Here is a 13,232-nt window from a genome sequence, read left to right on the forward strand (position 1 = left end):
GCTTGCGACGTCATGTGACGTAAGAGACGCTAAATTAAAAATAGAAATACAAAAATAGATTACAATGCCCAGTCTTTACAAACTACTGTATTTATTCAAACAATTAATTAACAATTTAAAATCACAAATTGCACAAAAACTATTGTCGTTGCACAAAATAATGCCTATAAACAAAAACAACAGTCCAATTCATTACATTTTGCTGGATATGGACATTATCTGTCCTGGTGCCTTAGAGGCAAATGCTGATTGCTCACATAAACAAGAAACTTCTGCACACAAGTGAGAAAATCAAGTTTCCATTATGCTGCTGCTCTGCCACGCAGATTGTCTCTATCAACATAATAACAAGCTCATTGGAATATTTTTTATGTAATATCCAGTTCTGATCTCTATCCATGACTCTGACTCTCTCATGGAAAGGCACAAGGACTGTCCTGGTGACTTGGCTTGTATTAAAACCTGATATGAAAGAAGCGCAAGGGAAATAAAATCCTGTCCAATAAGACTTGGGGTGCTTCTGGCCACAGTGTTGGTCTCCTCACACAGGTTTGGAGTTGACTGCACTTCATCCAGAGGCAAGATGCTGCCGTGTGTATTCCCAAATCAGCAGGGCAGCGCTCACGTGCACGTTGAGCGAGCGGATGACCCCTTGTTGAGGGATTTCCACACACACATCCAGCAGCTGAAGTAAGTTGGCAGGTATGCCTTCCCGCTCATTGCTAGAGGAAGGAGAGAGAAATATACCGCTGAGTGTGGGAGGAAGGAGTGGGAAGATTGATTCTGACATTCAACAGAGTAATGGTGCCAAAATGCCAAAAATTACAAGGATTGTGTTTCCTCCAGGAATGTAATTTTTGGAAGGGTGGAAAAGCCTCTGAAACACCATGTAGACCATCATGGGACACTAAAACTCTAGTGTCCAGACTAATGAAATTCTTTTAGGGTTAGCAGTTATTTAAGGCAGGGTAACCTAGCCCACTTATTCGATGGTAGGGGAATTAATTTACAAAAAAGGTTGTTGAACAATTAAATAGGATGTGTAAAGAAAATAGAAATTCATTGCAGGTTTTTATGTAGCTGTGGTCAGGGAGGAACCTTCATCATATCAACGATGGGCAACACCGACCGTCCGATATCTGGTATTTCATAAAAAGACAATTGGCCCAATATATCGGCAAACTGATATATTGGTCTAGCCCTACTGTATAACATAATTTAGTCTGAAACACCCATTAAACAGTTCAGTGTGCCCAATGATTTTGCTATAGATTTTTTTTTCAAGCTCAGGCTTCATTTGGCTTAATGATGCCATCCACTTTATTTAATTGGAGAGGCCTTAAAAGAATTTTCTAGTTCAAAGATTACAACCATGAACCCCCTAAATTAATCCTACATTTTCTCAAGTCCTTACAATTGTGAGGAATAAGCTTTATGCACATGGCTCATCAGCTTCAGTCCAACAGCAAATCAAAACACGGAACTGACTGAGTATACTGTATATGGAGATGCCGCAATATGGGCCTTGTAAAGCAACCATAAACGGGTAATGACTTTGGTGTTCAATTAGTGTACAGTGTGTGCGAGGCAATGAGAAAGTGTGATTTGTTGAGCTACATTTATCTTGAGTGCAACTGGGTGAGATAATTGTGATGTGATGGGAGATTAGAGGCGGTCCATGCTGTGCTGGGGAGAGCACAGCTGCTTTGGCACTGAATATTCAGCTCACACACGGGATGCTTGAGCTCCTGACAAACAGCAGATCTGAGCTACTCGCGCCTCTGTGATTGAGCGGGGTAAAACAAACAGGACACCACACACTATCCAGGAATGATAAATATTCATCTGTCGCTCTCTGAGTGGCCCAGCTGCAGGACACGCAAGGCAAGGACATCGTGGAAATATTGTGGCGTGACTGCATAGGGTTTTGGGCTGTAATCGTTGAGTCGTTAAGAATGGCATTATAAAAGGAAATTTGTGTCCCATTGACCCAGAGCCACAGAGCAGCATGTTGACTCAAACTAGACCAAGGTTAAGCTTAATTCTGCTGGCATCATCATACTGTTTGTATTGGTTTGTGTAATTTATTTCCTGCGCTCTCCTCCTCGGGGGAAAGCCAATTACTGCCCAGCATGCCCCGACAGGCAAGTGAAGCAGAGGAGAGGCTCAGGCCCCGCAGGGAATCACACTAAACTGGTGAGATAACATTAAACAGCCTTGTCAGCTCACACCTTTGTCTGTAAGAGAGTCACAAGGGCATGGGAAGGAATGGGCTTGCATGCAGTTCTGTGAGAGGTTGTGTGGTGACTGAGACAGAGCTGGACAGGGCTGCGATTTCATGTTATGCTGTCATACCCAAGAAGCAGAAGGGTCTTCTCAGGGAACTGGTAGTCCTGCAGACTCTGGCTGTTTGCAGTCTGCTCCACTCCCACAATGCAGTAGCCTTCACTCTTCTTTACCTGCAGAAAGTCAGCGAGCTCCACAGGCTTCACCTGAAAAACAGACACCATTTCTGATGTTAGACATTATATACTGACTCCGAATTCATTTTCCACAACTGCAATAATCAAGTTGAGGTCAAGACAGTGAAGACACAGTAAAGCTCAAAATTCACAGACTGGAGGCTTAACACACTTCTGAAATGTCTCTTATACCCCTTTCACACACACGACCTGGGAATATTGTGGCAGGCTGAACTGAGTCTGTCTCATGTAAAGAGGCAATTCACACTGAGCCTCGTACATGGCAATCTGCTACGGGCTGTCACATTGTAACATCATCAAAAGCAGATGTATTCACATTTTCTTTTCCAAATAGTGGATGAAAAGATGCTCCAGACTTGGAGTGACACCATGGTATCAGCAGGATTCAGACAGCCAAATTTAAGACTTGTAAGACCTTTTTAAAGCTCCCTAGAAATTTAATAAAGGAAACAAAGCTGCTTATTTGCAATTGAACACACCTAAGGAAGGTTCTGAAGCTATAAATGGGTGGTAAAAGGAAAAAGGACACCAGGAAGTTAAATTGTCATGGGACATTGTTATGGGTCTTCTCGTCAAATCCTATTTAGTCAAGCAGATAAAATAATAAAAAAAACAACATGTTTTACATACTGTACTAACCCTGATCTGCATTAACCAAAGAGTGGACATTGCACATGCAGCACAAAGAAACTTGTTTCTTTTGTTTGTTTTGAAAAATAAAACCTTTAACAACTGTATATAAAATTAGACATTTTAATACTTTTTAAGGCCTTAAATTTAGATAATTTTAAGCCAAGCTGGGCAGACTTTGACCTGCCTCTCAACCCTGATCTTGACCACGGTCATTCGATGGGGGCGACTTACCCAAGTCGCCTCACACATTTCCCAGGTCTAGTCCAGTGTGAAAGGGCTGTTAGAGCCAGAGTAGGAATCATGATTGGTGGGCTGAAAAGTGAGAGATGCACTTCACCTCTAGCAGAGGGAGCCACAGCTCAGAGGAGACGCTCAGGGATTGGAAGTGTTTGTCACTGACATGGCGGAGGCTATCCAGAACCAAAGCACTGGCACCAAAGATCTCACAGGTCCTGCACAGACCTACAACCACAAAGACACACAGAGAAAAGAGAATAAAGCCATCAAAGTGAGGCCTATCCAAAGATATGCTGTAAAGACATCAAGACCTGTGAAATCACTATGTGCTCCATAGTACTTTTATATTGCATCTAAAGAGGAAAAAACAATTTTCATTCTTTTTTCATAACTCCTAAACTCCTAAACCCAAACCCTCTGAAACGTTGATTTTCATGGGTTTTTTAGAGGGCTTCTCAGTTAGACTGCCTGTGGCAGTGATGAATCAGGACAAAATGGCTAGCAAATATCAGTTATTGCAAAAGATGCTCAACAATGGCAGGGTGTATTACATGAGCGCAGACAGATAAAATAACCTACAATCATGACAATGCGGTGGATGAATTCAAATAAAGCATTTATACAACAGCCAAGCTTACCGACTCTCTTACATCACCCAAAATCAATATTGGTTTTTAAAATGGGTCTTTTCCTCTGTAAACAAATTCAAATGGATTCAGCCCTTCAATCGTCTGAGACAACAGCAGCAGTACATTGGCAGAGAATATAAAATAGGTGTGATTATGATGAAATCAGCACATTCCCTGTACAAACTATGATAAGAGGGTTGAAGCAATTAGTTTTTGTGGTACAGCTGTATTTGACCAAAAGTAAGTAGCAATAGTCCTGCACAAAGTATAAGACACAAATAAATATCATCAAGGAGACATTCATTTATAGTTCAACACTTCAACATTGTGTGAAAAAATCAATGTGGAGTAATGGAGATTATCCTTCTGTTCCTTCTCTGACCTCCTAAGTTGGTGGGCTTGTCGATAAGTGAGGCGACCACCAGCAGGGCGCCGTGGAGTTTGCCCAGTCGGGCAGCTCTCTGCTGGGGAACCAGCTGCAGCTCAGGCTCCTGCTCCTGGATCCCCAGCCTCCAGGGGGTTATCTTCTTCTGGACCTCCGCCCAGCGCTCCTCCTTATCCTGCTCACCTGGTAAGGCACAACACCACCGCCACTCAGTAAGAGACAGTTTGATTACTAGCTAAGGTATTCTTGTGGTTTGCGGTGGTTCTGCTGTTTCAGAGAGGTGCTACTGTACCTTTGTCTTGCTGGATCCAGTCTCCAGGCTGGAGCTGGCTCAGGTCAGGAACAGGATTCCTCAGTGGAAGAGACGGACTCTCAGAGAAACACAACAGCTTCTCAAACTTCCATGGTGGAATCCACTCATCATCAGCCAACTCTGACAGACTGGGGAAAGTGTAGAATATGGTCTAGGATGGGACAGCAAAGAAACGAAAAAAGAAAAGTGTGTTATTGCTCCGTTTGATTTTAGCAACTGGAATGGCTGAATAATTGGCAGGATTCTGTTGAGCAAAAATATAAAAGAGCACCTCAACACTGTAATCCCTGATAGGATGAAAGGCACCAAAGAAGAAGTGCTCCTGAATCCTGATCCAGTTCTTGTTGGCATTTCTAAAGGGTCAGACAACATCTCCAATAAGTACAACATTACCTTACTATAATGAGCCTTTTGCAGCTGATGTAGCTGGTATGTTCTCACCCAGTGCTCTGCATGGCCTCCGCCTGGTTCAGGCAGGCCTTGATCACAGTAGACAGCCCTCCCAAGCCGTCGGCCCCCTCCTCTGCCTCTGCCCTGACCTCTGCCAGGGACCACACCCTCTTCAGGGCCAGCAAGGCATACAGGCGCACGCTGAAATTGTGGCTGAAACACCACTGCAGGATGACATCCAGCGCTTTACGCCACTGCACTGCCTAGGGGGCACACATGCAGGGTGAGGGAGTGAGAGCTTCAGGTAAGAGAGAGGAGATGCAAAAGGGATGGGGGTTGTGTGGAGAAAATCATAGTTCTTACCTTATCCTTCAGTTTAGGCATGATGATATTCAAATGTACCAAGACTGACAGGAAGGTGCAGATGCTTGTCTTGGTCTTTTCTTGATCCTGTACATAAAGCACAGGAATTGGCCAATTGTTAAAACTACTTAATTCTACATAAGTATTAATAATGCAGAGTTTTCTGGTAGAAGGTGAGAGCTCACCACGCTGAAGCAGGTCCAAAAGCCGTCTATGTGTTGTGGATACCGGACAAGGACCAGAATCATCATCCACTCGATCAGGTACTTGACTGAGGCCTGGTTACTGCAGAATCCTGCCTCAAACACATGGGTCACCAAAGAGGCCACAAACTCCTGCAGGCACGCACACACACACACACACGCACACACAGTTACTTTCTCAGTGATTATTTTATGTGTGTGAGTGTGAGTGAGAGTATGAGGGTCTCTTACCTCCTTTAGCTTGGGCAGCAACAGCAGCAGTGTTTGCCATACCCTATTTTTCACACGATGTTGAAGGGAGTTGCTATAGTAACGTACTTTTGACTTCGATATCTCTTTATCCTGAGATAGGGAAGGAGGGGTTAAAGGGGAAAATAGAAGATGTTGTTAAATATTGTTAAATTAGCTACATTGGGTGAATAAATGCCCCATATGCCAAGACTATAATATAACAAAACAAATATTTAATTTTGTACATAAGTACAAGACACAAGACTCTTGCACATAAGTACAAGAGTATCATGAGTCTTGCTCATATGTGGCAGAGGGGTTGCAAAATGAAACAATACAATTACCATGTCTAGAATCTGTTATAATTCAGGTAATAATGAATATTTTTAGCATAGAAGGAAAAAATCTGAGATGACAAAAAAATCAACATACAGTGACACAGTTCACCATTTTGTAGATGCATGCCAAAATCAGCGGGGCACAAGTAAGTATCATTTTGTTGTTAGGGTTCACAAACTGAAAGACTGACAAACACTGATCTATGGCCCACCTTTTTCAACAGACGGGTAACCAGATCCTCCATCAGTCTTCCATGCAGCGGACTGGAGGAATTGAGGCAACTGAGGAAGGCTAGTACACACGTGCGGGGCAACTGATCATCCCTGTTATCACTGGAAGATAAAGGCAGTAGTTCAACTGTGACAGCAGCACTGCAGGAGAGACCTCTAGTGGCAGTATAATGGAGAAGTATTACACATTACAACAAAGAGGCTTAATTCAGCAGCTCACCATGTAACTACGACGTTAGCAGCACACTCTTCACCAAGTTGCTCCACATAGGTTTGGACGTCCTGGATTAGTCTTTGAAAGACCAAGAGGAAACAGTCAAGAAAACCCTGAAAACCCTGAGAAAGAGGAGGACCCTAATGAAGACCAGATCTGGTTGATAGACATTGGTCATGTTTTTAATGATGCAGCTCCTTTCATAAAGGCTTTTATTTATTTTTGAACTCCAAAACCAAGTGTCTTGGTTTTTCTTTTTTCACTTGATTGGAGTTTTTATTCTTTTGGATAGTGATATTTTACTAGGAAGAAATCTCCTAGGGCCTAGTTGATTTAATAGATACCGGCCTCCAGTGAGCACCTGTCCTGCCTTCACATAGTGCAGACCCAAGCAGCACTTCACACCTTTGCTTTTTTACATAACTCTGAGAAATAATTTGAACCAATAAAATGCTCTCAAAGTTACCTTTGGTCTCTCCTGAACACCGGTCCATAGACACACGCCTCAGTGAGTATGTTGATGTGGTTGAAAACACTGGAAAACTTGGCATCAGCCTGGTCACCACTTCCTGTGGGCAGCCAAGTCTGACAGCAGTGTTGAACCAGCACATTGAACACTCCTGTCTTCGACTGAGACAGCTCCATCAGCTCACTGCCAATCTACAAGGTAATCACATAACACAACTACCACATCTGTATATCTTATAAAGAGTTAGAACACATTATGATCTAAACTGCAAACCACCATACTCCTGCCTCTGTTTAATCACCTGTTTCAGGGTGGCAGTGAGCCTCGGAGCCTGAGTGTCTGTCAGCTCTAGCAGGTTATGGTGGAAGGCCATGGAGACGAAGCCTTTCAGCGTGGGCCAGAAGTCATGTGGGTTGGTGCTCAGCCCCTGCACCAGCTCCCAGGTCAGAGTCACAGCCTCCACACACAGGGCCTCCTCACAAACTGCCAGCTGGAAACAATATCACCAATATCACGATAGTAACTCAGTTGTTATAAGAAATACTTGCATACTATGACTAGCCAACACTGAACAATTCTCCAACTTGCTGTTACACCCAAAGACATCATTCCTATCACTTAAATTTTAGGTTAAATTGATTGTGATCATGCAAAGACACCATTAAGATTTGGAATCAAGTCTCTATCACAGTTTCATAGTAAAAAAAAACGTTTCAAATAAAAAACAATAATTCTCTAATGGTGGAAATCCTAGATCACTAAGGACTATCTGTCCACCAAATTGAATGGAAATCCGTTTATAGGTTTTTGAGATATCCTGCTGACAGACAGACAGACAAACTAACTAACTAAGTGGGGTAAAAACATAACCTCCTCGGCCGAGATAACTAGCAGACTCACTTGTGGCAGCACTACCTCCATAAAGGTGAGCACAGGCAGCACCAAGTTGCTGGGCAGCAGAGCCAGGGCCTCCACACAGCAGCCCAGAGCAGCCTTCAGGGTCTCGGGGGCTCTGGAAGCCTCCACAGACTCAGTAACGATAAGCAGGCTCAGACACATCCACTGGTCCCGCATAAAATGGGCAGCTATGCGTCCCCAGTCCTGCAGTAGAGGAGCCTGCACTCCTGCATCACTATAGAGAGAAAAATAATCATGTTAGCCTGGTGCTAAGAGTGTATGCTTTTATCCTGAATATTATTTCCCCAACAAGTCTCTCTCCTAAATTGATGCCACTCACTACTTATAATACTGTAATAGATGTAACACATTTAACAGAGATTCAATAATCTGCTTTGAAGCAATATGAATCATATACTTCAAGGCTTCCACTAACCTTGAACAGTCCACTGTCTGTGGCTTCAGCAGGGTTTGATTGAAGTGTCCCAGAGAGAGTTGGCTTTGTGGGCTGTAGAAGTAGTCCCTCAGAGACTTCAAAACAGAAATGGTCTCTGATCGCCTGTCAATCACTTGCTGCTCCACAAGACCACACACCGTAGCCAGCGATGCCATAGCAACTGCCCTCGCCACCTGGCTCGCCACAGAGGGGATCTGGCACCACAAAAACAAACCTTGGTGAATAATCCAGCAACACATTCCATTTGTGAAATCACTACCTGATGACAGGAGCATGAATATTTGGCTGCGTACCTGTTGGGTCGGTTGTTGCAGGATCTTGAGGCTATTATTGATGAGTTTAGGGAAATAGGTCTGCTGCATTTTACTGTGGCGCTCTGGCATGGCGCTGTATATCACCACCAGCTGCCTCAGGACACACAGATACAGCTCCGCCCGGTCCACGTCAAATAGCTGTAAAGCAGAGCAAACGTATACGTTGAAACTAGCCACCGTAGTCATATGTGCTAGTTGTAGAAAATGTGACATGCTTGACTCGCCGTTTACCTCCTGTAGTTCCCCGCACAGCCGTCTCAGGATAAACTCTTGGATGGGATCTACAACTTGAACTATTATCTTCTCCATGGCAACCATCACACTGTCCGCTGTGAGCAAAGAGAGTCAAATCCGACACGCTGCTGAGCAATCACTATAATATTAACCATGACAGAGATCTATAATTATAGCCACTGTATAATTCCCACTTTGAACTGCTTGCTTGGTGAACTACTGCTGCAGTTTTGCTCTATCCCCAAGAAGAATCATTTGGGACATTTTGAAAGGTTTTGAGTTATCCTCCATTCTATTGTGTAAAATTAAAGAAATAACTGCCTAATTCTAGTACTAATGTGGGACAGATGCATCAAGCGGGACTTCTATAATGGCTACACAGTGAGTGAATCAGTGATCTCATTACAAACCTTCCCTCTCTCCTACATGCCAACAACCTGGTCTTCCTCCGAGCTGGAACAGGCGGAGCATGAGCTGCAGGCTCTTGTCAGTCTTCCGCAGTGGCAGGTAGACATTGGTGCTGACTCTGCTGAGGGTGTCCAGCAGGGGGGACAGTAAAGACTCCAGTCCGCTGCTGGTCTTTCCTCCAGGTCCACTCTTCTCCATGTCGACACACAGGAGAATGGACCTGGCCAGCTTGTCAGCCTCTCTAGGGTCAGGCAGCCTCTCAGTCTGACCTGGGGAGCATCACACATAATTTTGATAATCTATATCAAGTGTTATCATGTCTCCAGACAGAAACATTCACTACTATTACTCAATCAGCTATTACCATCTCCCTCTAGACTCACCTGTGCTAGCTGGGACTCGGAGAAAAGTGTTTATCTCGGATTGAACATAGGCTCTTACAGTTTCCTTGTTTGTAGCATCACCAGTACAATCCCCTCCATGCTGTGGGCCGCTCCCTCCATCCCTTATACAGGGCTTGAAACTGCCTTCATTGTCTGATAGCCAGGCACACAACTGCAGTGGAGTCAGAAATATGCGGGGTAGAAATGAGTCAGTTATGCAAATTCTCTTAACATGCTATATTAATGAAAGGTTAGGTCAGTGCTTCTCATGTACACCGTACCTGATTCCACAGCTGTGTTCCTCTACATAGTGACTCATCTGCACGGAAATGCATCAGCAAACTAAAAAAATCATCTAGGGTCACTGTGCTCTGCAAGAGAATACCATGTCAATATAACAACTATCTTTCATAGCCATGTTTCTATGTTATCAAGCTCCAGGAAAGGAGCAACATCAGCTGGTTTTATGTGAGGTATTTACTGTGTCTCACCACTTCTGTGAGACAGAGGGCGCTGTTCAGCAGGAAGCACTGGGCCGCTCCTCTCAGCAGGACTTGATGAGTAATCATAGTGCAGCGCAGCACCTCCCTGCAACACACCACAGGCACAGTATTAATCTACATCATGAAATACCAGCTGCAGCACAGTCTGTCTGTCTGTAAAACATGGTGTGGTACCTAAAAGCAGTGAGCCCATCGGTCCCCAGCAGAGGACTCAGGGAGAGTGTGGACAGGGCCTGGAAGAGGAAGAGGATGGGCACCGCACACCAGTGTTGAGACCCCAGCCGCTGGATCAGCTGCAGCAACACAGAGCCTGCAGAACAAACAAAATGAGTGAGAGATGACCCACGAGATGTGACCACAAGCTGCGTTAATAAGCATTCTCTATGGCCGCTGTCTTCCTGTACCTCTGTCCTCTGATGGAAGGCTACTGAAGAAGGTGGCCATGAAGACTTGGAGTTTAACCCCCAGCTCAGGTAGATCTCCTATGCTCTGCCCAATGGTCCTGGATAGAAACAGAAGGCTGATTAATTAGGGCAGGTGCAAAACAACACTTCATAATCATCAGTAAATTGTTTGTGGTGTTTTAATTGTTTTGTTTGTGGTGTTTTGATTTTAAATCCCCACCTGTGGAAGAGGGAGCTTTCAGACAGGACATCCATGAAGGGGCCAACAATAAACTGGGGAGAAAAAGGGACAGAAGAGAAAACCTCAGTATCTTTATATGAGTCTTGGGATCGTTCTAAAATGCATATTGGAAATGATAAAACTTAAATTAAGTTTAATAAAATGTGAGTTAGCTTGCACCTGCGAGAAGGCCGAGGCGAAGGCTGGCTGCTGGAGGGCCTGCAGCTCCAGCAGGTGACACACTCCCTCTCTCATTAGGGATTTATTCTCACTGTGGAACATGCGCTGATACACACACAGCAGCCAGGATGGGTGGAAGAGGCCACTGCCTGACGCTGCAACACAGACAGAGCATTGACAGATGGAAGGCAGACAGTTTTGGCACTTCACATGTCTCATTACTTATTTTGAAAGTGAAAAAAGTTTTAAAAGCGAACAAAGATTTGGCCTCCAATTGTTTTTATTAATTCAAATCTCTTTCATTCATTCAAATCATCTCTTTTTACAAGCTACCGTCACAATAAGACAATCAAGAGTGTATTGTATAATAACTTTTTTCACTTTCAAAACTTTTTCTTTCCCTGTCAAAGCCTTTTTTTTTTTCGCTTTGAAACCAGTTTTTTTCCATTTTCAAAATATACATACAAAAATAACTCCATACTTTGCTTAATCCTAGTGTTACCTTGACTGTCAAGTGCTGTTGTTTGGATCAACATGTCTATTCTGTTGAGAACTGGCCGGACGACATGAATCTGCAGGGGAAAAAGAAACAACAAGCATCACTATGATGTGCTACCATGATGTCCACCACTGAACTGGTTTTGACCCAACTATGTAATTGTAATTACCTACCTGGTTTTCCTCCAGAGTCTCCATCACCAGTGCAAAGTCCTCCCAGAACTCCCTAAGCAACTTGCTTCTGTTAGGGTCCCACCTGAACAAGATCTCATCTGCAACAAGTGTAAGAAAGGAAACATCATGTCCGTTCACTAGGAGGCAAGTCAAACAAAACACAGGTGAACTTTAATCTGGCACGGTGTCACCAAATATGAGCATTTTACCTTCCCCTGATGGAGAGCGGGGACACTCGGCCTCTTCCTCCTCTGACAGAGCCACACACCTTTTCAACAGGTACAGCGCCCGCTTACGTGACACGTTGTCTCTGTGTGTCAGGCCGTCCTGCAGCATCCTCCAGAACTGCAGGGAGAGGCGTGGGTCAGTCTGGCTGGAGGGCTGGTGAGGTTTCAACAGCTGGTCTGAGAGGGCTGTCAGACACAGCAACGTGCGCTCTGTTACCACTGGTGTGCGGTTACTCAAGTGCCAGCTGCACAGATCCTCCAATATGAACTGCAGTGTGTCTCTTAACCTCGCTCCGCTGCTGCAGCTGAGGAGTGTAAACAGAAGCCTGACAGTGATTTTGGACACCAATGCATCAGACAGTCTCTTGATGCAGGACAGGGCAGATGACAGTGTGCTTAGTGTAAGCTGTTCATCTGATGAAAGAGTAGGTAACAGAACAGCCATGACTTCAATGGCAACCTCTACAGTGAGTCTACCCTGACCGGGCTGCTCCTCCTCCGCTTCAGCCTTTGACAGCTGCAGCGACGGGAGAACGGACAGAGCCACTCGGCCCGTTACAGCGGTGTTACCGCACAGCGGGACGCAGACACTCAGCAGTCTGCAGGCAGCAGCGGTGCTTTCTCTGCATCGCATGTCGTGTGAAGCAATACCTTTGCTAGCCACGGCTTCTTCTGATATTTTTGAGAGAAAGGGGAGACATTGTGTCCAAATGACTGATTCGACTTTACCAATAATGTACTGTCTTTTCGCAGCTGTCAACGGAGTCGTGTCAGTAGACGAGTCAGACAGAAGTGGTCCGAGTCCTTCAATGAACGTTGTCAGCGCCTCGACCCTTTCTGTCTCCGGCCACGACTCGCTCGGCCAGGACAGAGTTTCAAACACAATGTCATAGTTAGGAGAGCTTGACAAAAGCGCATTGATTAAAACGGAATACATTGCAAGTAGCTGCTATTACAAGGAACTTGCAAGCTAAGCTACCCCAGGTTGGCTTTCCTCCTGCCACACGTTTCCATGTGGAATGTAAACTTCCGTATACGTCATCTCAAACTCTCGCGAGAGATAGGAAAGCTTGGAAAGTACGGTTTACCAGATAATTTATTACTAGTGAATCATATAATACACAGAAAATGTTAAGTATATAGATAACTATCTCTGATTGTAAGATGTAATTATTTTAACTATGTATACATTTTGGATTGTGAACATAAGCTTG

The 13,232-nt window shown here is 44.4% G+C and overlaps 1 protein-coding gene across 3 annotated transcripts; it reads right to left on the reverse strand.

Moving 5' to 3' along the window:
• Window positions 1–99: 99 nt before the first annotated feature.
• Window positions 100–13,003, reverse strand: tarbp1 (TAR (HIV-1) RNA binding protein 1). 3 transcript variants are annotated; one of them, XM_071901409.2, is made up of 29 exons: window positions 12,001–13,003; window positions 11,792–11,889; window positions 11,622–11,691; window positions 11,120–11,268; window positions 10,940–10,992; window positions 10,720–10,817; window positions 10,490–10,625; window positions 10,304–10,400; window positions 10,094–10,183; window positions 9,813–9,984; window positions 9,432–9,698; window positions 9,019–9,116; window positions 8,767–8,925; window positions 8,453–8,667; window positions 8,020–8,251; window positions 7,421–7,609; window positions 7,117–7,310; window positions 6,657–6,728; window positions 6,418–6,538; window positions 5,868–5,978; window positions 5,619–5,768; window positions 5,434–5,520; window positions 5,122–5,333; window positions 4,952–5,033; window positions 4,660–4,831; window positions 4,365–4,550; window positions 3,454–3,578; window positions 2,356–2,492; window positions 100–722 (listed from the first exon to the last, which is right to left on the reverse strand). In XM_071901409.2, exons 1-29 carry the CDS (start codon window positions 12,953–12,955, stop codon window positions 569–571), a joined length of 4,881 nt encoding a protein of 1,626 aa, XP_071757510.2. In that variant the 5' UTR covers window positions 12,956–13,003; the 3' UTR covers window positions 100–568. The 3 variants fall into 3 exon arrangements, 2 of the variants coding, with proteins under 2 accessions (XP_071757510.2, XP_078144878.1); XM_078288752.1 differs by lacking the exons at window positions 100–722; window positions 2,356–2,492; window positions 3,454–3,578; window positions 4,365–4,550 and having other exon boundaries at window positions 4,664–4,808; XR_013507216.1 differs by lacking the exons at window positions 100–722; window positions 2,356–2,492; window positions 3,454–3,578; window positions 4,365–4,550; window positions 4,660–4,831 and having other exon boundaries at window positions 5,122–5,368.
• Window positions 13,004–13,232: the final 229 nt, after the last annotated feature.

This window comes from Centroberyx gerrardi, chromosome 15 (genome assembly GCF_048128805.1).
Source record: "Centroberyx gerrardi isolate f3 chromosome 15, fCenGer3.hap1.cur.20231027, whole genome shotgun sequence".
NCBI classification, from domain to species: Eukaryota; Metazoa; Chordata; class Actinopteri; order Beryciformes; family Berycidae; genus Centroberyx; species Centroberyx gerrardi.

Bases quoted from the DNA above. Each gene is read 5' to 3' on its own strand.
- tarbp1 (XM_071901409.2), bottom strand. From the start codon at position 12,955: ATGTATTCCGTTTTAATCAATGCGCTTTTGTCAAGCTCTCCTAACTAT. The intron at 11,269-11,621 runs GTAACACTAGGA...TTGCAGCGTCAG, and splicing joins AACAGCACTTGACAGTCAAG to GCAGTGGCCTCTTCCACCCA. The intron at 5,521-5,618 runs GTGAGCTCTCAC...CTTTATGTACAG, and splicing joins TTTGGACCTGCTTCAGCGTG to GATCAAGAAAAGACCAAGAC.